At 41.1% G+C, this 25,661-nt stretch overlaps 1 protein-coding gene across 14 annotated transcripts in view; it reads left to right on the forward strand.

The window, feature by feature from the left end:
- The window catches only part of AGAP1 (ArfGAP with GTPase domain, ankyrin repeat and PH domain 1), a 382,691-nt gene that overhangs the window by 196,642 nt on the left and 160,388 nt on the right, over positions 1-25,661 (forward strand). For all 14 annotated transcript variants that reach the window (XM_055719301.1, XM_055719302.1, XM_055719303.1 and 11 more), the window contains one exon: positions 4,549-4,641. In XM_055719301.1, the coding sequence (XP_055575276.1) occupies positions 4,549-4,641 (93 nt within the window). The remainder of the gene's footprint in view (positions 1-4,548; positions 4,642-25,661) is intronic.

The raw sequence follows: 25,661 nt of genomic DNA on the forward strand, positions 1-25,661 counted from the left end.
CTGCTCCCCTTGTAAGTCCTGCCCTTACCCTGAGCATCGCTGCTGACTCGGGGCTGCCTTGGGAGGTCTCCTGTGTTCGCAGAGAGGTCTCGGGGTTTGCCATGGGAATGCCATTCGGTACTGCAAAGCGGATCCCCTACGCTACCTTTATTACTATACTGCCTCAACTCACTTTTCCAGGGTTAGGAGAGATGATGGAGATTAAAATGAGCTTTCTCTTCCCAAACCATCTGTTTTTTGCTTCATTGAGAGGCAAAATAAATGTACCAAATAGAAAGCTTGACTGGTCCAATATGATAGGTCTTTGTTATGCATAAGTAGCTTGGGAGTTGATAATGAAGCCTTGAGTGATGATTTCCTTAGTTTAGCAGCCTTGCTGAAAGCTTTGGCATTGTATTGCGTGCGTAATTGTGGTTTTGTAAGCAGTTTTTTGACACTTAACATGCTTTATAGAAAACGCAGAATCCCTGTGGGCTCGCATGTCAGTCCCTTGGTGATTGTAGCTACTTGTCAGTTGTGTTTAGAAAGCCACGACTTCATAAACAGTTTGTATTCTTTTTTTTGTCCCAAAGGCGATGTCATGTTTGCTTCCCAAAACTAGCTCACCACTTGGTTGTATCCAGGGAATCGCATACAAAAGTGGTAAAACCATTTCCTTGTACTCTAAACAAAACCAGATCTCTTGGCCTTTAGCAAGTAGAAAGTTTTGTCATCGCTATGGAGTGCTGCCGAGTGACAGTACGGAGTCTCAGGGATTGTATTTCATGTGTCCATCCCAACAGGGGTGTTGTTTTTTTTTTTTTAATTTAAAATAAGGTCTTAGAAAGGAATGAAATGATACATTTGTGTTTAGGTGCACGTGTCTAGGTGCAAAACAATAAAATGCACAGAAATGAGTGATGTGATAAAAAGCATCCAGTTTTGATGCTGATACTCTATCGCAGTTGTGCTGTTTTCCTCCTGTTGGTGGGAAGACTTGCTGCTGCCGAGGCTTACTCAGGAGTTACCAACCCCACTAGATGTCAGTGTCAGCCCAGGAACTGCCAGCAGTTACACCTCTGGAAATGCACCGAGATGCTACTGCATCCCTGAAAAGCATTTGACGACCATTTCTAGTCTGAAGGATGCATAAAACGCTCTAAGGGTTCTATGGATGTTGTCGACGTGGGAGACTGGGGATGCTTTAAACTGTAATAAATGTAAATTTGAGTAAGTGAATAGAGAAGAGTATACCCATCTACAATTGCAGAGAAAGGTTTGAGAAGAACATTGTCAGCTGCATTTGCTATAAACAAATGCACTGAAGCTCTGGTCTGTGATAATTAACAGTATAATGAGGATCAAATTTACTAACATGAGAGGATGTTGATAACTGTCTTCATGTCCAGTAACTGAGGGGAAATTGGGGGAAAACAAGACCTGTGGGGAAAACAAAAAAAAAATATTGACTTTTCAGAATTAGTTCAATCTTTTAAAATCTGGTCATACTGAATGTTGTGTAATGAGTTGCCCTGTAATCCATGTCCTGAAGTATTTTAACAGTGACCCAGCTGTAACCCAGGTTTCATACTGTATCATCCAAGTTATAAACTGGACTTATTTTGCTGAATAAACAGAGGACCGGTATTTTCTGTCTAGTTGTGTTTAGCTCTGGGTTTTTTGCTGTGCTTCTTTCCTAGTCTGTTACTTGCTTATGCCTTTATCACTCACAGAATCAAATAGATCTCTATTAAATTGCAAATTACCCCTTGTTATCTAGCATAGGTAATATGTTTAGTTTCCTACATGAAGATAATTTTAGTGTTGGAAGAAAATTGGGTTAAGTAGAAAACGGATACTATTTTTCATAAATTGATTATAGCTTTTGAGTAGGAATAGGGTTGAGAATTTTAAGCATGTTCGTGTTTAAGCTTTATTGCAACAAGCTGACTTTCTCCTTGGGTGATAAAATAGATCAAATATTAGCAGAAGGGTAAATGCGCTTTGTTTTGTGCAGTGTATTAAACAGGGACAACTAAATAATAGTGTATAGTGCAGGTGGGGATTTAAGATGCACTTGCATCTTAAATGAGGTCCCCTTCAGCAAAGAACCGATAATAACGGTGTGTCCAGCCAGCCCCATATGGAGTGAGTGACCTGCTGTAGGGTAGGATGCATCTCCTTTCCCATATTCAATAATACCTATCTTACAACTTCACAGAATTGCAAGCAAGACTTTTTTTAAAAAGTTGAAATGAACTCTGTGTCTCAGTGTCTACTATTAGAGATCAGTATTCTTGCTTTTGGGGCTCTGTGGACTGCTGGCACTGGATTCTGGTTGTGCCCAAACTCGGGTGCTGTATCCCTCTGGGATTAAATCTTGTCTTGATTAAATATGTCTTGACAGACATAACTTGGGTAAGGTTTTATGTTGATGTAAGTCTTTGTATGACTTCCAATGCAAAGAGGAAGTCAGTCAAATAATACTCATGCAAGTGTTTTAATTTTATTTGTTTTTTACTTTTTCTGGTTTGTTTCAATGAAGCTTTAAATGAATGACTAAATGTGTAGGTGTGGCATCAGAAAAAGTCCTAGCAAATATTGATCCAGAATGGTTTAGTGTCTTTTCTGCCCTGCACCCCCCACCCACCCCCACTCTCTAGGGTGTAAGATGTATTGTGTGTGTCATAGGTACAAAAGCATAAAGGATCAGAATATATCTATTTCACCGCACAATGAAGAGCGGAGCCTGCTAAGATTCTGCCCTTGAAAATTTTGTGTATTTTGTGATTACAAGCAGCTAAAATTGAATTTGCCTAACAAATTCCCGTGTTTCTATACTTTTGGCATTTGGTGATATTTTTCATATAGACATTTCCCTTCTGTGTGCCATGTATTATTTCCAGGTGCAGTTACTTTTAAGGGGTGGAAGATGTGATGGTTTCAAAATAAAATTAAAAATAGCGCATAGATATTTAACTTGCTTTTCAGAGGCAGGATCCTTTCTTTAAAAAAAAAAAAAAAAAAAAAAGTCAGATAAAAAACGAAACATTCAAGTTGACAACTTCCCTCCCAAGGATTTGGCTACCTTCACTGAGTTTCTTTAAAATGTCACTTACGGGCGCTTTGCGTCATTGAAGCATTGTTTTGCCTTGTATTATTGGGAAGTGGCACTTTCAGATTCAGAAATCTGTCTTGAAGGACGAGGAACAATAGTTATCCTGAACATTGGATTTCATCCCTCCCACTTGTTTTGCTTTCTTTCATTTATTCTTTGTTTAATTCCCCGGCACGTCATTCCATTGCCCCGAACCATAGTAACTAGTGATAGGAGCCCATTCCCGGCGGAGCGGGGAAAGCAGCATGGGATCCCTGCTGGGTGAATGTGTTGCTTAGAATGGTGTTACTTGAAGTCCTCCTCCATGGGTTTTCTCCCTCCCCTTCCCTCCTCTTGTGCCCAAAGGCAGCTGTTTTGGGGATTTTTTTTCTCCCTTCCACCCCTTCATATAATATGGAAAATGGGTTTTAGCTATCAGTGATCCTAATTGTTCTCCTAATTTCCGTGCCTTTCAAACATCTCTTTCTGCTGAAAATGAAAAGCGGGATCTTGTGTCGCTCTGGTTTTCATTAACTTCCCATTGTGGTACTGGACATCACAAATGTGTTCATTTCATATATCATCTCTGATTTGAAAAGCACATGAAAATGTTTTCCCATTTTCGAAATTGTGAAAGTAATGTTCCTATTGAAAAGTAATGGAGTGAAGTTGTCACTTGTCAGTTCAGTTATTAAGGAGGATGACTCTCAGGTCTTCTTTTTGTAATAAAATAAATCTGTCAAAATCATTATGCTCGTGCATTCTTTCACAATAATGGACTGGAATCTGAATAACTTCTTAAAATTCCTATATAACTTTATAAAGTCATGAACTAAGCGCTGTGAGTTACTCCTAGGGTGCTTACAGCATCACGTAAAGCCAAGATGGGGCCATTCAGGTTTTCATCATTGCTTAAATTTTTCTCATGCTGATTTTTCTTCATCGTGTTCAGGTAACTTATTTCAGCATCAATCACTACCTTCCGCAATTCCAACTTTTAACCACCCAAAAGTAGAAAAAAATTGAAAGTTAAAGTCAACATGATCAAAACCAGCATCATAGAAATTTTGTTTCTGAGTAGTTGATAACATTTATAAAAACCATGCAAGGGAAGTTAAACGTATGCATGTATATATCAGATTTTTTTAATGAGAAGCTGGAACCCTCGTTCCTCTTTGGAGCTGCTGTTGGAAACTTCAGAAACGTGCCCCCTGATCTGCTGGGTCTTCAGGCAGTGAAACTGTAACTCTTTAAACCCAAACACCATTTCAGACTAGTGGATGGTTGAAAATTACAGGCGGTATTTTGAATATTCAGATTTTAGGACGGTTGTATACTTTTGTAGATTCTAACTTGCGGCCTTGGAGTCTGTTTTTATGTGTCAAAATTGCTTTAAAAAAAAGAAAATAGGAAGCGTCCTCTATGTGAACTGCTACATTTAATGGAGCACAAACTTTCTTTTCACTCTGCAGTCTCGGAAAGGGAGTGACCCAGACAAAGAGAAGAAGGTCCTGGAGAGCAGAACAGATAGCATTGGAAGCGGGCGCGCAATCCCAATTAAACAGGTAATGTTGAAATACTTTTTTTTTTCTTCTTCTTTCCCTTCTTTTTTTAAAAATTTCCGTAGTTGGAGACACACCTCGGGTCTTAAGCACTCTGATGGCGGGCCGGTGCGCCAAGACGCGTTTGATGTGCTGTGGTGATGAATGTGGAAGTCACTCACTTGACATCAATTAGGAGAGGTTCCTATGTGTATTAAAATAGGATCATTAGAATAAGAAGAGGGAAAATGTGACAACAGGCCTAATGAAGTGCAGTCTGCCGGCCTGCATATGGAGCGGGTTTCTAGGCTGTGCTGGCTTCAAAGCTGCCTTTGTAGAGGGGGCTTTGATTGGGCCGTGTGCTGCCAGTCGGCAGGGTAAATCAGATCGCTCTACAAGAGCCCCTTGTGATCGCAGAAATAGCCTGATGTGGCCCTAATTTGCTACTGCAGACGGACATCTGAACACAGTTTCAGGCTGGTTTGTAACAACGAGGCAATTAGTTGTGATAATCATAGCCGGTGTGTCAGCTGTGCGCTCTTGTTTGTAATTTGCTAATGAAGGAATTGTAACTTTGATTAGGTTCAGTTTCATTTAGACCTTATTATATAAGAGAACGTTTACAGCTGTAATGTGTGGCCTTAATTAAACTTCCTCATTACACAACAGGACTTGAATTCAAGGATTTGTTTTGGTCTGTTTTACTAGCCTAGATGCACTTTCATTAGCCCGGAAACTCGGTGCTAAATTGTGGCTGTGAACACCCCTTTGAAAGGCAAAAGCAATGCCAGCGTCTGATGCGAAGTATTTGGGTGAATGAGATCATTTACTTTCTCAAATTAAATGACGCTGAATTCACACGATTAAGAACACTGTGCTAAGCATTTCTACGGCACGCTTTACAAATAGTTTCTGTGATAGTGTTTACTTCTGTGTGAGTTACTTCGCTGGAGGTAGCAAAAGTGCCGAGGGAAGGGAGCTTATTTTCTTGTCACATGGTTGTTTCCAGTTTCTTTTGGTGGCTTTCCTACTCTCCAGAGGGTCACTTGCCTCTTCTAATCTTTCCTCAGTCCATGCTTCATCTTCCCAGGTAGCCCTGGGTCTCCTGTCTGGGGGTGGGTTTATGTGTGTTGGGTTTTTTTCTTTCTTCTGTTTGGGGGGGGGAGGGGGACTTGGCTTTGTACCCTTAACTATTTGCAGTGATTTTCTTCCTTAAAGGCAGTTAAACAGACCTTTGGGGACCATCAGGCAGCAAAAGTGCTGTCGTGTCTGTGAATCTCTAGTAGACAAATTTTAATCAAACGCGCTGCAATTCAGAAGAGCAGTTTGAAACCAGATAAGCTCAGTATTTGGCTCTGTGTTCAGGGGAGGAGATTCCAGGCATTTAAAACAAGCTGCAGGGTTTTTTTCTGTAGCTTTTGTATGGTACAAGATGGGTTAGACCGGCTGGAATTCTTTTGGGTAATGCTAATTAAACAGAAGTGTCTGTGAATGCAGCTGAGAATGAAAAAATTAGGAATATACTTTTCAATATTTATTCAAGGTGTACATACTGTTCTATTCTAAAATGCCTTCGTATGAAATTAACGTGATTAAAAATGCACTTGTAGGGAGAGTATTGTAAGGTAAGCATTTTAGGTGGGATTGCACTATACCTTGTTGTAATGAAATAGCCCCTCTGAGCTCCTGAATTTTGGGGTTGAAAAATTCTCCCTGGAGCTTGGTTTCTAAGTATTACCAATCTTTTGGGAATGCATGCTTCTTGTTACTAACGCCGATGATGGCAATTTCATTTTGTCACGTACAAGCAGTTATCAGCAAGTATTTGAGCAGGTCTGTAGTCGGCAGATAGGACCCTATTCAGGTTTGGAAGGGTGCTAGAAGAAGGGAGGCTGAGCGGTGTGCCGTGCTGTGGGGTGGCTGCTGCCAGTGGTGTTTCACATCGTGCATACATGTCAGGAGAACAGATTTGGGAGTTCATGGCTTTCCTATGTTAACGTCAGTGAAGTGTAGGAGACAGGTGCCACCTAGCCATTGAAGCAAAAAAAGATGGAGTAGGAAAAAATACTTTTTGGATGTGGAAACATTTAATTAAAAAAAAATTATATACAATATGTATTCATACTGACAGTGTTTCATTACTTTTAAAAACCCCATAGATAGTTTGTAATCAAAGGTAACTTCAAACTATGACTATTTCAAGCAGAAAAGGCTCCTGAAGTCTGACCAGGGGATTGCTTTTTGTCTGCCCCCTACATAGGTGGAGAGGTGCCACTTCTACTGATAGCACAGAGTTAAGTTGCTGACGCGACTGTGTTCTCAGTGGGCTCTACAGGTGTCAGCTACGTGGACCTTTCCCTGAGGCAGTAGAAATTCCTGCTACAAAAGATGGTGTCTCTTATTTAATATATTAACTGTGAATAAGACACAGGGATGCGAAAAGAGCTTTCTGGCCTAAAAACTGTAGTATGTCATGCTACTGTGCTGCTTAGAACGAGAAGCGCCTTCCATCGGGATATGTTTCTGTGACGAATGGTCAGGGAAGAGAAAGAGCAATCCAGTTTCAGGGAGTTGAATGCAGATCGTAGCATTCACAGTGTTGCTGTAGGAGAGCAATCTTACTATATTACGAAAAGATTTTCCTTTCGATCTTTCTGTCACCGTGTTTTTCCAATGTTTGCCTTCCTGTTAGCCTGCAAGTCACTTTGCGCTACCCTGTGCGCCGGTATGGTGAGTAACCTCCGGTTATGTTAAACCTCCTCAGGCTTTTTTAAGCTGATGATGAGCATAATGCCTTTGCCAGCTTCATGCACATACTTTTCTATTATGTCCTTGGGACACTTTCAAAAGCATGTAGTGCCCAGGCCTTTTTAATATCTGTTGTCAGTAGTTTGTTTTATTCTCTGTGGGTTCTTACTCGGTGTGCATGCCAGCAATACTGTGTCGGGGCTCCTGGCAAGGTTGTGCTTCTGGTGCAAGGCAGAAGTCCAAGCTCATACTTGCAGATCAGTGCTTCAGTTGTGTTGGTTGAGTTTATTAGCAAACCTCAACCCACCACTCCCACCACCACCCCAAAAAAAATAAGAAAGGTGTTATAGTTAAGGCTCAGATACAGTAGCTTTTGTCTTCTCAGTACTTAAAAAAAATGTAATTGCAAAAAAACAAATAGAAAAAAGAAAAGTCTTACTATTCAGATGTTGAAATCAATGGCTTGGTTATCCAGTGTATTTTGTGTGCCTGTGGGTTGTTCTTGTCTATCCAGGGACTCCCCAAAACCAGAAATACTATTTCCCAACTTAAAAAACCAACCAAACCAACCAAACAAAACAAAAACGACGACAACAAAATCCAAAGAAAACAAAAACACGTTGATTGGAGATGGGAAATGTTCTGGATTTGAGGAAGAAATGAAAACTCTTCCAGCACTAGAGAGGCCCAGGAAAGCGGGGAGAAGAGCTGACATTAGTCGGGTATGTTTGTGTGTGGTGGGGAGAGCACAGAATAGATGTATGAAAAGAATCAGCTCTCTAGGAAGTGTAGCAGATGACAAGGAGTTTGTCACTTATCTCAACGACAATTTCTTTCGTAGATCAGGTCTGTATTGCAGCTGTTGAATCAACGTAGCTACGGCTGATGTTTATCATCCATGATGCCTTTGTGTGTTTGAAGACAGGTTAAACTGGGGGGGGGCGTGTTTTGTAGGGACGTCTCTTGTCTTTCCTGGTTTCCCTCTAAATGCGTGCACACATCTTGTGAAGCGAGCTATGCTGGCATGGAGATTTGCTTATAATTCTGTATTGCAGCCTTTCTGGGACCCAGATACCGACACACATGGCTACCAGTTTGGTGTGGGTTTTGCTCAAAAGCCGCCAAGAGTTGCAGCCTGCTCCTGATGTGAAGTCCTGTTCTCAGTCCCTGAATTCTTGACAGTTTGGGGAAAAGAAGTAAAATTGTAAAGTTTCCTTCCAAGGAAATGCCGCGCTCCTTTGGGTTTTATCCTTAACTCAGAGCAATCTGGTCAAAAAGAGTTAATGTTCTTAGTCTTTCTGTCCTTTCTTAATGTTAAAATTTGCCTTTCACTGGAGTGCTAAATACGGTTTTATTGGGCTAAGCTATATAAAACTGTTCTGACAAACCTTGCTCCCAGCAGAAACCCAAAATGTAAGCCATTAAGAGCAGACATGTTTTTAAAAGGTGGCTGCTAACTTCTGCCAAAATGCTCTTAAGGTGAGTGAAATTTTGGGAAGGCCAGTTTCCAGGGAGGTACAAACACCTTCTGTTTGGGTAGCAGCATCAGTATGCCTTAAACCCAGTGCTTTTAGCATCCTTAGAGAACTGTGAATGCCATAATTTTCCCAAAAGAGGAAAAAAAAAAAAGTCTCACTGGTGTGCTATTTAAATACCTTCTGCTAATCAAATGGAGTCAGAAAATGTCCAGAACAGCATTAGCCCAAAGTTGAAATCCACTGAAAGTTCTGTACTTCTGAGAAAGAGGCACTTAAACTAAAAATACTTAAGCTATCTTCTGTAGCATTGCTAATACCACCCTTAAAGCAAACTTAGGGTGAATGGCTTACTCTGTTTGGAGCACCCTCTGTTCAAAATCATATTCTGAAGAGGAGGACTTGTTTCTGGTACTCTGAGTGAGTATTTTGAAGCAGGTATTGGGCTGTGCAGTTTCGGGTGGCGTATTTTCCAGGATGTCAGGGGTTTGTAGCGTTTTGGGAAGACTACTTTGTTTTCTGCGGTCTTGTGAAATCTTTATCAGTAGGGCATATTCAAATAAAAAAAAGCACAACAAGAAAAATAAAAGCAAGAAGCTCGGCTCAGCGGTGAGGGGGCTTGTCATGTATTAATTTTTCATTGCTGTGGAGAATTGTACATACATAATCACTTGATTGCAGTGGGAGTTAGCGAGCTCCTATGGTGTCATTTGCATAAATCTTGTTAAGTCAATGGCAGTTAATGAAGTACAAATGAGCCTGGAGAAGGTGACATGCAAATCGTGGGTGGCAGATGGGAGGTCTGTTTTTGGGATGGCAGCTGTGTGCTCTTTCTTTTTTTTTTTTCCTCCTTTTCTGCCCCCATCCCCCCCAGATAGAGTGTAAATAAATACGTAAGAGCTGGCCTTGACTTTCTGCTTTCAGACCTTCTTCTGATCACAGATGCTCATATTATTATGTACTCCAACTATATAACCTTGGCTATTCTTTTACCAAAAACTGGTCAAAATAGGATTTGACAGGTTGCCTCCACCCTTGGCTCACCCTGGGAGGTGTTGGCCCTCTTGTGCCCCCCAAATTCCTGCATCATTTAGGAACAGCAAACTTGAAGTCTGGATTAAAAATAAATGTTCTAATGGTTAATATTACACTGATGACACCGTGAAAAATTTGCCATCCATGACTTGCAAAGGTGAACTTCAGAATCCATTCGCTTCTCTCAGTTTGCAAATGGCTGTATTAATGGAGAAAGTCAAATACCTTATTTGGGCTCTACTTTTAGGTGATATTTCAAATGACCTTCTTTGCCTACCAGCTTGGCGTATTTCAGTGCATTAACCTAATCTTAGTGAAATTAGGTATTTTGTCTTTGTTTTGTAAACTCTGAACTAAAAATTGCAAGTATTTTTTAGGTCATGGCTAAGGTAGGGGCTTTGTCAGCAAATGGGTGTGGTGTCACTGATTTGCTTTTCGTGAAGAAAAGTTTGGTTCCTGGATGGACACACAAGTTGCAGTTTTTCCTTAAGACGAGCATAAACAAAACTGGAACTTCACAACGTACTTTTGAATTTTGTAAAAATAGCACTAAACTTGGCAAAGATAACTATTTGAAAATGCTTTCAACATATTGCAAACTTAGCATGAAAAAAATGTTACTTGGGTTAAAGAGCTTCAGAAATATTTGAGAAGTTGTGTTGCAATTTATGACCCCTTATCAGCAATTATTTTTTTTTTAATCGGCTTGTGCCTTCCCAAGAATTTCCTGTTAACTTTTTTTTTGTTTCAGGCCTGGCCGTTGCATTGTCGATTTTTTGATCCTTTTCCAGGTGCCTGAGCCTTCGAAGAATATAACTGCAGCAATTTGTCAAAAACTTTCCTACTGAGGGAAAAATCTGTGCTATCTTTAAGATGTATTTTAAAAAGTCAGAATACGGAATCTTTATTTAATAAGGTTTTTGCTTGTGAACTCTTTTAATACACCGTCTGTGTGCCACTCTGAGGAAAGAATCTCTGGGAAATAGGGAATTGCTTTATTTCTCAGTGATTTTTTTTCCAGTATAGTCTGACCTGAGCACTCGAAGATTGCCAACACCTGCATGGCAGCCCCTGGCCTGAGGACTTTCTAAAGTGCCTGGAAACAGAAAGAGAAGGATTTCAATGTGGTTCATCCCAAACTTGGCTTTTATTAGACTTGGTCTTAGCGGTCACTCTTGATACATCTGTGGAGAAGCTTTGCTAGTAAACTGGAGCAGCAAACCCAAGCAAATGAGTGCTTTGCAGTGGCCACCTGAGCTGCCGAGGGTGAGGAGAAGACCTGCAAGGTGAGGCAGAATCTTCTGACACCAACAGTGTTCCTTCCTTCCTTCGGCACATCCAAACTTAAGACTATCCATTTGCATTTCTTCCCTTAGTTCTGATCCCTAAATTTCCAGAGTTGTCTTTTTGTAACCTTTTAGCCCAAATAGCTGGGACCGTAATATATTTATTCTCTATCGTTCTTCATTGTTCGACTTCAAAAAGAGGGTTTTCAAGCTTAATTTGGATTTTAACAGACTTTGCCCCGTGTTGTCTTGCTGACCTCCTGTCTGCCTGCTGCTCTGTACTGCTCAGCTTCCTTGTTCCCTTCAGTTACCCACTGAAGAGGTGCGGGTCAGTCCTGCCTCTGCTTGATGAGTGCTTTTCTTCTTCCTAACTTCCTTTTCCTTTGTTAATTTTTAGCTCTAGCTGGGGTGTTAATGTGTACAGTACTGGTTACACAATTCTTGTGCGGAATGACGCACGATGCTATGTTATCTTAGTCCTTCCCGTCGAACCAGAAAGAGCATCGTACCTGAAATCTGTTTTCCCCTAAAATACCCAGGGCTGTCTGTACAGCTGCTAGAGCATTTCAGCAAGCATGGCAGTGTCTTCAAAATAGGTTTTGAAAAGAGATTGTCTGCCACGTCTGGTCAGTCAAACTGATGTCCTTAGTCATCCTCGCTAGCAGAAGAGCACTGTAATGCTTCAGGCAAGTGTCAGACCCAAGACCCGCCATCACTGTAAACAATAAATGCTCTTTGCAGCGGGTTTCCTGAATGTAAATGTTTGAGTCTACCAAAAGGGAGAACAAATAAGCCACCGTCTTAGCATCTATTCTTGCTTAATTCATCTGACTTGACAGGCTGGAAAAAAATTGTATAGGAAGAGCAGGATGGACACACGGTGCTACAACTAGTCCGTTAGCAGGCCCTGTGCTGAGTGCTCGGGCTTATCCTATGGCTTCTGATCTCTGTCTGCACGCAAAATCAATTTCCATTTTGAAATAAAAGTGGCTAATGCACGTAACGACCAAAAGCATTTCAAAAGAAGGATGGCAGCAAACATCTGGAGAGAGCACGCACCTCCAGGATTGACCTGCCTGTGTTACACATGTGTCTTCTATAGTGCACCTCTCCACACAGGTGCTACCTGCAGAGCTCCTGCACTGAAACCTGCATCCCTGACACGGGCACCCAAACCGCTGCGATGCTGCTTCTGCTCCATGTTCTGCCCCAAAGCATTCTCCAGAACCACTGCTGCTTTGGGTTTTATTTATCGATGCTCATGTAGGCTTCTAGATAGTTGTTTGCAAGCCAGTATTGGTGTCTCTGGAGAGTGGCTTTCCAAAACTCAGAAATTATGTGATTCGCAAGGAACTGACAGATGACGTAGTTTTATTTATTTATATCTAGCGTGAGGTGTAATTTTCTCTGTCACACTTCTGTCTAATCACAGTAATCAGTATCCAGATCTGCTTGTACAAACAGGAGGGTGTGGGGTTTAGCCAAATACTCGTAGTGCTGAAATCTTCTGTGTAATTCCTCCGCAATTGTTTATAATCAGAACATACACATTTTGCTGTGTTTTTAATTAGCTGATGACTAGTTATAAAATGTTTTGTATTCGCTGTGGTTCTGTAAATTGTTAACTGGTAGCTACCAGTATAATTAAATATTTCAGAGCACTTGGCTATGGTTGCATTGAACTGTGAAGAAATAATGTTATATAGCCAATCAAAAAGAGATACTTGTAAACTCATTTAAAGCGTCAGAGTGTGTTAGGACTATCATGGTGATGCTTATTGCAGGAGAAATTAAAGATACAGTTTTGTGCTAAGAGGCAATACAGAAATTAGTTCCTGAATTAGTTGTTAATTGATTTGGTAATTCCCTCGGGTCTGCATGCTCTTTTTTCCTTTTTCGTTGTTGCATTCAGTTAACAGTGACTATTCCCAGTGCACTTGAAATATTTTTTCCAATTAGATCAAATGTGCCCTTACATCAGAGGAACGACTACAGCTACATGTACCTGCCTGGAATAATGTTTTATTTGACTGCGAAAGCTGGTTTTGTGTGTTTTTCCTGTTGATGATTTTCAGATAGGATCCCAAGAAAAGCAGTAGCCCTAAGGATTTGGAATACCATAACGTTAGAAAATTCCTGGATTTGATAGATTTTGATTTTGGGGGGGAGGGAGGGGGTGTGTGTGTGCAGTTTCAGGAAGCTTGCTGTTATTTCTCTCTTCCTGATTCTATAGAGTGGAAGGAGGTGAGAACACAGCGTGGCTCAGCTCAGTGCGCTGCTCTCTTGGGCAGCTGGACAGCGTCACGAGCTGCCACCGGGAAACCCTGCGCTGCCCAAGGTTAATGTTTCTACCTGCCGGTCCAAGGGGATGTCCCCTTCCAGCCCCTAGCCAAAGCAGGCAGGCCGGGGCAACAACCTCAGCATGGCTCAGACTGAAACAATTCATTTTCCTTGTCTGTCCATCAGTCTGTCCTACTGGGTCATCTCTTTCCTCCTGCTTTCTGGATTCTGCTGGGTTCCCTTCCCTAGATCTCAGAGGGTTACAGGAGGAAGCTGGAGTTTGGGTCTTCAGCTTAAAAGCGCTAACTTTCTATTACGTTTCTTTTAATTCGTCTCCTAGTATTTCGTAGTCCTAAAATACGAGCGTTCTGTTTCCCATCATATGAATTGTCCTTATTTTAATCTCTAAATCCCTTATAAAAATTGTGTAGTGACAGTCCCAAGTGTGCAGAGTCCAAAGTGAGCAGCCTAAGTACTACACAGGTCTATTTAAAAATCTATAAATAAGATGTTATTCATAAACTTTTCAGCGAAATTAACTTTATGTCATTTTTTTGACTGCCTGTGGCTGTGACCTGAAGCTAATGGGAGCCTCTGGTCCCTGTAATGGAAGAAAGCTAGTGGTTTGTGAATGAATTAACCAGTTTAATTTCAGGGTGACTTGCTTCATAACTCTTCCCCGCTCAAAAATTCGTCTTTGTGGTGTGGTGCCTGTGATAGTAAACATAGCGTTCTGGTTTTTACAGAATTCTACATAATAAAGAAGTGTATTTAAATGTTTATTGGTGTCAGTTTTGGCAGGTGGCACACAGTTTCAAAAATAACATTCCATTTGTCTGTGTGACACAGCCTCCAAAGTAAGCAGAGGAGAACACTGCCTTTCAGGGCAAGGGTGGCTTGAAAAAGAAACAACTTTTTGTTTCCTTAATGCTTTGATATCCACATTAATGCCATAAATGCTCATAGATTGCTTATGATTGCCAGTAAGAGGTGTTCAACTTTGTCTTCTCTGTTTTTTGGGGTTTTTTAAATCCTATCCAAATGTAATGCTCTTACTTGTTTCTTAAAAGACATGAGGAAAAACTTCTGGGTTTGACTAGTAGCTAATGAGTTCCTAGCTGACACGTCAGGTGATTATAGCTCTTGCACATCATTAAGATTCAAAAGGAGATATTCCAGCTTTTGTTTGGAATAGTGTGTTGATCAGGTTAAGCATCCTTTGAGGGACTGTGGAAAGAGAATGGAAATAGGGAGGAGGAGAGTGCCAGAAGACCTATCAGCCTCTACAGAAATAGTAAGGCAGGAGCTTCTCATATATTAAAAAATCAATTAAAAAGGGGGGACGGGGACGACGGGGGACACGACAACGGACGGACGACAATGCAAGAAACCTTACCTGACTATGTCTGTATAAAAGGAGCAGATGCTGCTCTTTAGGATAAACCAGTCAAGGATGTGTTTTCCAGTGCTGTGTTCATAACAGAAGGGAAAGAGCATTTGTTTTTCTCTGAGGCTGCATCCATGATACTACCATCCTCGTCAGTTTTTGCCCAGTGCTTGATGCCAGCAGAGAATGGGTTCCCCCAACCTCCGTGCCTTTGGTCCCTGAAGCAGTGCAGCGGGTAGGACTGGAGCCTGCAGAAGGCAAGCCAAGCAGTCTTTCCTGTAAAGCTTTGGAGAATTTAATGCACCTGGGATGTTCTCATCCTGTTCTGTGTGCTGGCGTATTGCAAATCCTGGCGTGCCCATTGAAAGCGAGTATAGAACACGGTGAAGAGGTGTCAGAATACTTTCAGGTAGAGGAGGAGGGGGGAACGATCGAAAGCAATGTAAGTATGAAAGAGAACATCAATAAAGAAAGCCATAATATGACTTTAAAAATTTTATTAGAATTTTCCAGTGCTGAAATGGTGCAGTATATCAAGGTGGCATCTCAGTGTGACAGGCCGAGATTGACAGCAGTGAGGTCACTAAGGTATCTTCACCGCTGCCCTTAGGCTAAGAACTGCCCCCTGGCCAAAAGCCTTCGGCTCAAGTGTGTCTAGATACTGCTTTAACAGTTGCATCTAGAAAATGCTTGCAAGAGGCATTCTTTTTATTGCAGCCATCTACACCTACACAGATAATATAAAAAAAAAACCAAACAAACCAAAAAACAAACAAAAAAACCCCAACAAACACACCACCAAAAAACCTGCAGCATCATTCGATGGCTTATTGAGTGCATGATTTTTATAAATGGAGAGTGGAATTAATTAACCTTCAGTTATTTCTAGTGGGTGATCCTGGAGATGCCTTCCTAGCAGTGATCTCTCATCGGGTGGTATCGGTTGTAAAGAAAATGACTGCAAACTGTTCAGGACCAAGATGTGCTTTCAGAGCTGCGTGTGCTGGCTGTTGCTTTTGGGTTGGTGGGAGCTTGTTCCAGGTGTCAGTGCAAACCAGACACTCCTCTTGCAAAAATTCCTCTTGTTTCGAGGGGCTGCTGTGCGTCAGAGGTGGGTCCGCATGCATCTGGGCTAACTTTGGCAACTGGAGCTCTTCATCTGAGGGTATGAGGAATGAGGCCGGAGAAGTGACATAACAAGATTAAGTAGAAAGCTTATGACAGTTAGCAAGTGAGACTGCCTGACAGACTTTGGTTGACACGATGATTATTAATATGTTGTAAAGATGTTTTGGGGATTCCACCATATCTGTATGGTTGCCAGCAAAATGTTGACAGTTGCATTGTGGTTAATAAATTCATTTAGATTTATAAGCATTGTTTACAGAACCTGTTCGCCTGCTGAAACTCTAACAGCATCTGTTCCTTCTTACTAATTAACTGCTAATTACGAATGAGCTTTGTGTGTTTGTCAGTATAACTGGCTCATGCATTTTGTAAGGAACATTAACAAATTGATTTACATAGTGGTAGAGCAATCAAAAGAGTAAACTGAACAGCACGCATTTAAAGCCCTTTAGCCTAATTTTTTGAACAGGCAAACTTTGGCTGTTCTAAATATTTTCATAATTCTTTTGCTATCTTTTAGTTTTGTGGTAATTGCTTGTAAATCTGAATCAGGGGTGTTGGTCCAGCATTGCTTCATTCTTGTTTTACTTTGGTTTTGTTTGTTTTGGTGTTTGTTTTTTTTTTTAAAAAAAAAAAAAAGGCAATGGCACTGTTAATATTTTAACACATGTGAGCAAGCGTTTATCCAGAGTATGAGTAGCAATGGCAAATTTAAAAATGGCATAAAGAAGGAATGTTGCTTGGGGGTGAGCATGGGGCCTTTGAAATGTAGGTGTTCTGACTGTAAGTGCTTTGTTACTGGTGTTGGAAATGCCCATTATGGAAGTCCTTGCGCTTTTGTTAAAATAGTGTTTTCTTTAGTCCTTCTTCTATTCTTCAAAAACCTTCTGACTGCAGTAATTATCAACACGTCTTTAGAGCAGTCTTAGCAGACAGGCTAGATTTTGGCACCTCAATATTTTGATTATAAAGGGAGTAATTTAGTAGTGCAATCCTTAAAAAGTAAAATAAAATCTTAGTTTATTTTGCATGAGTTAGAACAAGGAGAAAAATCATAGAACAAATGTTGGGTGTGTTATAAAGGTTCCTTCACTTCATGATAAATTGGAGATGAGTGACATGATTAGATGACATGGATGTATTTCACTTAATGGTTGTCCTAGAGCTGTAGAGCTTGAAAGAGCCTTGTAACTAAACAAAATTAGTGCAAACACATGGCTGCAGAATTTAGTTTTCCTGAGCAGCTTAGTATAACTGTGAGGAGTACACAGCATGGTTCGTAGAGCCTAAAACTAGCCAGAAAAATGCGATTGCTTTTTTGATAGAATTTCAAAATAAGTGCATGAAGCAAACCTAACAGATGTAAAATATTTGGATTTTAGTAAAGCATTTTGATACTGCCTCACTACATCTTAATGGGGAGTTTATCCAAATGGGTTTGGCTAAAAACTGTCATGTGGATTGGAAATGGTCTGTAAGATGGTAAACAAAAGCTAGAGCCAGGCCATGGTCTGAGCTGGCTGGAAGGAGGACCGCGCTTTGTTAGCGCTAGGGCTGGTGCCATTCAGCAGTGCCATTAACGACGGTGTTGGAAGGGTGAGCAAACACACAGCGATTGTGTTAGTCGTCCCTAGGATAAAGCTGGAACACCAGTAGGAAGAGGCGCATCAGAAGCGGGGACAAGGGCTGGAGCTGGCAACTGAATGAAAGGAGATTTGATTGGTAAAGGTACAAGTCACTGAATAGATGCTAAATCATCCTGGTCTGTCCTAACTACTTGCCCCTGCCAGGTTTTTCCTTCATGTTCACTATTTAATAGCAAATTCTTGACAAACACCGGGTGCTGTCTCTTACCAGTGCTTTGTGTCCGTTTTAAAAAGTGTATTTTCACGCTCATTTAAAATAACCATGAAACCAAGGGCAATGTGGTGGAATAGACTAGAATGGAAGGTGACCTCGGGCTAACCAGAGTGAAAACCCAGCAGCCCAAACTTTTGCTGGTTTAACCCAAGTTTGGAAGGTATGCTGCCTTCACATGCTTATGGTATCTCCCCAAGACAGTTCTCCAGTGACGCCCTGCGACAGGCAGCCTTGCACGTGTTTAGGCCAGGTGCTCACTGCTGCAGCCACGTTTGCAGTAGGCTGCTGCCCTTCCAAAACCCGGGGCTGGTTTCTGGCTTGTACTCTTGCTGAGATAGACCTGGGGGGGGACAAACGCCTGCCAGTTCGACTTTGGTTTCTAGCTGGAGAAGCGAATGCAAATGGTGGATTTGCTTTGAGGATAAAGCGCTGTTGCATGCAGCGTAATGGAGATCCATTGCACGCTCTGGGAATGACACGTGAGCCGCCTGAGCCATGCGCTGCAAGATGCACCCAGGCTTTATTTAGATTATATAAATATTTATTCATTTAGAGCCAGGCACTGATTAGGCAGAGGGCTCAAGGTGGTGCTGGGGAGAGCATCCCACCTCTGCGGCTCTAAAGCCAGGTCAGTATCTGGCTAAAGGTGTTTTCCACTGGCCATCACAGTAATCAGGGCACGTTAGCAGTAGGCGATGCGAGTTCCCGTATCGGATCACTGCTTGTAAGATTAGAGGGCTAATTACAGACAGTTTCGCGAGTCTATGACAGAGTGCTTGTAATTAGACGTAGGAATCTGCAGTGTGTTTGTCAGGAAAAAGAAGTGTTGCTGCTGTGCTCAGCGACGCATGTACACAGGTATGGGGGTGATAAGGAGGAGATGGTTTCAGGCTTGAGACTAAGAGAAAGCTTCTGGACTTCGGGGGCTCTCGGACCGTGTAATGTTCTCTCTAAGGAAACTATAAGCTTAGTGACTTGGATTTTCTTTAAAAAAGAGGGGGTGGGCTTTCTTTTAAAAAGGGGGGAAAACTCTTGAGACAGTGAGATTCTGTAGGTAAGTCTGAGCACTGAGTAAGTTTCTTTCCCCGTTATAACTGATATGATTCTTTGTCACAAAAGAAAAATATCAAGACGTACCATTTGCAAAAGGGTTTATAGTACAGTATATCACCCTATTATGAATGACAGTATTTAAATGGTTGGGTAGAGAACTGGAGAACTGCTACAAATCAAGTAGCTAGATTAACATCTAATGTCCTCTTTTTGTGTGAATATTTCAGGGGGGGAAATTAAGAAATCTGAGAGTGCAGGAGGTAGTATTGGAAAGAAAAATCAATTAAAATAGCCAAGAAAGTGATTGAATTGTTTAGAAATTCCACTGTCTGAAAGTGAGCAATACACCGGAATGGAGAAGCACAGGGACTGTTGAAAACAGGTGTCAGCACTGTAGGAATCAAAATAGTACAAGCTGTTTCATGGCCAAATTAAAAGCAAAAAATTTTTTGTGGGGAGGGAGATGCACTGTAAATCATAGACTAAAAGCAGAGCAGGGAGCTTTGAGCAAACTGGTTGAAAATTGTTGTCAGCATGCAGACTAAGTACAGAAATATTTACGGTCGGTGTGCTTCATGTAAAACTTTCAAGTCCGATTCTTAAAATGCATGTGGGTTTTTTTGGTGGTGGTTTTTTTTTGTGTGTGTGTGTGAGCTAGGTCTTCTGAAGTACGTAGATTTTCAGGTTCCGGCGCCATGTCTGGTGGATGAGATCTGCAAAACCCTTTCTGCTGTAGTAAGGGAGCATGTGCATCCATCCATTGCTGAAGTGTACTCAACATTTTAGAAAATTGACATGTCAGTTTTGTTTAAGCTAATGGCAAGGCAAGGAACTTCTTCAGAGTACTTTCTGAATTGGCCTTTTGTACAGCAAATGTTGCTGTCAGTTTGTAATTCATGGTAATACTGTATTTGTGGCTGAGAAATAATACATGCATGATCGTTGTTGTTAGTGCTTTAATCTGGCAGCGCAGTGATTTCTATAAGTAGTTCCTGGTACAGATTAAGTCACACTTAATTCAAATTAAGTGACACTTCTTAATGTCCGTGTGATGTAGTGAAGCAAGAGGTTTCTTGCGTGTTTACGGAGCACAAAGATGGCAAGCTCCTTGCTTCTGCAGAAGGTGAGCAGGCAGACAAAAGCAAGGGGCTCTAAAGGTAAGAGAAGAGGGGAAAGAATGCCGGTGCAGTGGATAGCAGAAGCAGAGGGACAGAACTCAAATGGAAAATGGTGCTGCTGTGAGAAGCTAGGTGAGAAACAAAATCTGTATTAAACAGGTAGGAGGAAGGAGGGCAGATATTCAACAAAGTCTATGAAGGAGATGAGAAGTAAGAATAAAAACCAAGTGACGTTTTCATAACACCAAAAATCTTGAGCATCTTTCAGAAAGTGACACACCAGTCCCTACAGCGTCTGGTTCTTAAGGTGCTGATGTCTTTAAGCGTGAAGCATGGTGATCGATTGCTAGCTTGAGGCAATGCATCGGTGCCCCTGGTGCTCTGCTACTTCGGCACCTTGTCGATGCCTCTGAGCTGTTTCCAATTGAACAGCCTTGAGAGCTTTCAGTCAATAGATTTCAGTAACATGCGTTGGAGTGGGTGCATGCACGGTGTCAGAGCACTGATTTTGCCACTGTTGAAATCTGAAGGCAAGATATCAATGTTAGTCCAGAATAGTTGTGGTGGTGTTAAAATAATTGCCTAAAATGCGTGTGATGGGAAGTTGAAACTCTGGAAAGTGAACAAAGAGGGATCTTAAAAGAGTCAAGATCTCTCTGCCTAGGCCAGGGCTAATTTCCAGTGCAGAATCAGTTCACAGAAATCGTGCCGTACTGGATTGAGCAAAGGGATTTGGCAAGTTCAGTTCTGCTAGGCAAGAGCTTCAGAGAACAGTGGGTCTTTCCTTGTAAATACTTAATGTGTGCTTGAAGAATCTGTCTGTGAGAGAAATCTGGTTTCTGAAGTCATGGCAGATACAGGCCTATCTTAATTCCGGGACTGTAACTTCTAAAATCAGGTTGGGTTTACATTGTATTCTTTTGCAGGGATTTTTTAATTTTTTTTTGGCATAGGTAGTATCTTCTCCTGACTTTCTGAATGGTGCTGGTGTCTTGGTCCCAAAGAACTCAGGTGGCATTGGCAGTGGCGGCACAAGTTACACTCTTCTATAACACAGCAGTGTCTGGGTGCCTGGTTTGCTTTCCTTGGCTGTTGCCCTCGCCTTTTCCCATTCCCAACACTGAGACAGGCATGAGGATAATTCTTTATATCTGATATCCCAAAGAAGATTTTGCCGACCCAGGTAGAGGGGAAACTCTTACTCACAGATAAGGTGTACTTACTGACTCATTTCAAAAACAAATTTCACTAAATGTTACGTGAAGCAAAGTACACTGCTTTCCTTAGCAAAGCTTATTTTTTAAGATACTGCAGCTGCTTCCAGGCTCTTAAATAATTTTGTGCCACAGGTGTTTCTATGCTTTGTGTTACAGAAGAAGTAACAGTGAGTGCATAACTTCATTAGAAATGGGATTTGATGTAGAAATTTTGGGGGGCTCTGACAATGCATCATCAGTCAGTAGGTACTTTTGCTGGCCATCAACTTCTTCTGCTGTGTAGTTTTTCTATTGTTGCTTACTTTTAATTGTTCTAGGTTTTATAGATAATAATGCCTTTTGCATTTGGAATTTAAAACATAAATATTTTTTTAAGATGAACGATTCTTGGGTTTTCTATTAAAAGTAGAAGTCACACAAGTTGTGATCCTTGCATCCCCAAATGAGAGGATAAGCAAGATGCTCCATGAACAGTGAAACCACAGAAGATGAGGTGTTTTTCTGTGATGTTCCTCTGTAACATGGTGACCTCAGCTCCCATGAGCTCAACCCTCTACCCAGTATCTCCAGTCTTCTCACCAACCACATTCCCTAAACCTGCTGTCACTGTGGTCTGAAATTCCTGCTTAAAAAGAAAAGGCACAAATTACATGATTTTTTTCATCTTGCCTTGTTTGAGGGATAAGAAACAAAATGTGCTGTGGCTGGTACCAAGCTGCAGGCAGGCTCGCAGTCCATCCTCTTGGCAAAATAAACCAAACTCTAACCAGTCAGTGCTCTAAGTCAGGGACTTTCAGTCTTATAAGCAAATACGAAATGTCACTAAACTTACCAGAACGCCCCTCCATCAAACTTGGTTGACATTGAACTTAAAGGACTGGAAAGGAGACTTCAGGTTGTCTCAGAAACCTGCTGAAAACACAATGTGAAACAGCATTTCAAAATGCTTTTGCTTTGTGTACAACTGATAATGATTATGGTGTGCCTGCCAAAACGAGGAAATGATCGGCTGTTTGAATGAGACATGGGCTCTCTCTCCCTGGACCCTTTCCTTGCTAATGCCACAGGTATTGCAGCCTTAGCTCTGTCCCCTAGAGGTGGAGACACTGGTGCTGACCCAGGCCAATCTGCTTTCTAGCTAACAGCCCTTCACGCTCTCGTTTTACGTTAGTAGGAAAAATAATCCTTGGGTTACACACAGAAAAGTGAGAGCATTGATTAGAAATGAAGTGTGTATTTGTATTTTTGTTTGGACCAGCTGCATGGTCTGCATTGGTTTTATTGTTTGCTTTCACCAGGATGTTGTAAGAGTGAGTCTTTCCGCTGCCCAGGCGCTAAGGTATCTGCCCTTCTTTGTATGAGCGCTGGCCATGTACCTGGCTGTTCTTTACCTGTGTGATCACGTGAGGTCTGTGACAGTTTCCAGATAACAAGATTTCCATACGGTTGTATTAAAAGGGTTCAAGCCCTTTACAGGTAGCATTAAATAAAATTTTAAAATAAAAATATTTTTTTTAAAAGGAGAGGGTGGGGCACCTGGCCACACAGAGCAGATCTCTTTTCTTAGTCTAAAGTAAAAATAATTGCGTACATGTCTAACAGCCCTGCAGGCTTCATGAGTCCGTTGGGCAGAGCCCTGCCCTCAGCCCTTCCAGCAGCTCGTGGTCAGAGTGCAGATGAGCCTCCATCCTGCCCTCCTAGCAGGGGAGGGTGGCCTGGGGTGCTGGGCCGAGGGAAGGCACCCTCTGCGCCTTGTGTTAAGAGGTTTGGAAGGGTGGGCATAGGAAGCGGCTAGTTAAACTTGCTTTCCATTTTCTTTAATTATCTATCTAGTGTACTAGTGTATCTATCCCTCATTAATGGGGATTGTGTCTAGTACTGCCTGTGAAGAGCTGTCACCATTAAACTAGTTATAATAGTAACAAATTAATGCGCGTCTGCCCTTTTTCTTGGGCTGTGTAAAGAATAATGTATTCGCTCAAACTACTTGGAGACACCGCGATTTAAATATTTTAGCGATGCGGTATCTGCTACTTATCTGACTGATTTCTAATAACTTAGTGGCAGCCTTGGCTTTCTAACGTTGCCGTGCAATAAATGTGGCTTTTCCCCAGTTACTTAGTTCCGAGGCTTCACGAATGGGTTCCCTTTCAGCTGAAAGGTATCCCGGTGGTGGTGGTGTTCGCCAGAGCTCTAAGTAAAAATGACTTTGTTCTCTGCTATGTTAAATTGGCTGGTTAATTCTGGTGTTATTTACCCTGTAATTCATTAGTTTTACTCTACCATTGGCAGCTGACAGGCTGTAATTTCATGCCTTGCAATAAAAGATGTCTCATAATCTGCTTCATTTAGCAGCAAGAGAATTTAATGAAATTAACTGCAGTCCTAATTATGCCAGTGAATACTAAAGACTGCTATCAAGTTTCCTCAGAAAAGGACAAGGTCCACCTCATGAAGGATTTAGAATATAATTTCCTGGGAAAAGTTGCAAATGTCTCCTTCTATTGGCCAACAAGGGCCAATTACAAGTGCTGATACGACTTTAATGAACTAGTTTGTTCTGAGTATGTCTTGCAAGGAATAATAATTTTTTATTTTTGAGCAAGTTTTTAGAGGTTTCTCTCGAATAGCTGATCTGTGGGAGTTTGTTATTTTGCTTCTGCATCGAAGAATTTTTTTCCTCGTCTTTTGTCGTGCCTTAGGCTGAGTGCTAGCAGCTGAGGAGGCAGCTCAGATGCTACATGCTTCAAATATGGAGTGGCGATAGTGGGATTTGGAGATCTTCATCCCAGAGGACATTAGGCAATTTTATTTTTTTCACTTGCCATAATTCACTGGAAGTTCATAGCTCAATTACACAAACACGACAATTGAAAAGAAATAAGAAAACTCACAAAAAAAAAAACCCTGATGAAAGAGTGCTGACATTGCACGAAGGGAAAAGAGGAATTGATACTGAGGAGCACTCCTAGGGAAACTCTGAGGCTGTTCTTTGCAATTTTGTAAAGGTTTTTTTTTTCCTGATGCGTGCTTTTTTTGTGCATATTCATGACTTTGTGTTGGAAAGGTCTTTCTCTCTTTGCTGGCTGGGTTTTCTTGATTTCCATTCCAAAGTATTGGTTGATGTATTTGCCAAATGTGTGCTAACTGCTTTCTAAGCACTGCCACACTTAGACAACATGATGTGAAATGTAACCACCATTTTATGGCTTAAATGATGTTAAATGTAGTTAATTGGAAAAACTTTTAACTGCAGAGAATTTCCCTGTGAATAGCCTTCATAATAACCATCTCACTATAAAACGCAAAATGCTTTGCTCACAAGGACAACTGTACTATAAAGGTGAAGTGTATTGATCAAATTACCTGAGATAATAAACTTCGGATGAATAACTCCTCTATTGATGAATGGGACAAGTCTTCCTTTTTACCTAATATTGTTAGTGTGATGGGAAGGCAATTGAGAGAACAGTATTACGGAGTGTACGGTTGTTTCAAGCATGGTTTATATTTTTAAGTTAAATAGCTATGTGAAATTGTTGATGGAAAATGGCATTGGATTTTTTTACTGTTTCTGTTCCTGTTTCTTTTTTTTTTCCAAGCTGTAATCTGTTCAAAGTACAATCATCTTCCTTCAGATAAAAAGTTATAGGACTATATAAAAGTGAATACGTATGGGGAAAGAGACTTAAAATGGTCAGTATTCTCAACAACTTGCAAAAAAGAATAAAGAAATAGCAATGAACTTCTCCGTACACATTAGTGAAAAGTGAGGTCGGAACACAACTGGATTTCAGTACTGGAGGTGCTCATATCAAAAAGGGACCCAGAAAAGAGGAAGAAATATGGTGGAAGGCAGCTTGGAAGCTGGGTCTTGTTGCTTAGCGTGTGCTCGTTCCTTCGCTTTCTGCTGAGTAGGAATTTCATGAATTTGTTAAAATTACAGTAAAGAAAAGCAAGATGATGGGTGTATCAGCCTTTTGGAACAGCTTGAGTTGTGGTTGTGACTAGAGATTTCAGCTACCTAGATAACTTCAGATACATAACTTGCAATAAACCTAATGCAGACCTTTTTTTATCTTTCAGAATGAGAACAGAAAACTCTGTATTTTTTATTCAATATATTGTAATCACCTGTAGTTGCATTTATGGATGAAGAATAAAGTGAGAGCTGAAGAGAATTGGATGGCCTTAAAAAAACTTGTTAATGGAACATTTTTTTAATATCCTCAGAATTGTTGGTTAAAGTGAGTAGAGACAATACAGAATATTCAGACGTGTATGTTCTTTAAATGTGGAATATGCCATCAAGTAAAAAAGACTGTAAGTTAAAAAGAACCACAAGGAGCTGATCAACTGTAGTATTCATATGACAAGCTTTAAAACTACTGCCCAAAAAGAGAGAGGTACGTATTTCAGGGGAAAGTACCTGACCGTAAAAGCAGGCATAAGCTTTT

The sequence above is a fragment of the Falco cherrug genome, chromosome 8, assembly GCF_023634085.1.
Source record: "Falco cherrug isolate bFalChe1 chromosome 8, bFalChe1.pri, whole genome shotgun sequence".
Lineage (NCBI taxonomy): Eukaryota > Metazoa > Chordata > Aves > Falconiformes > Falconidae > Falco > Falco cherrug.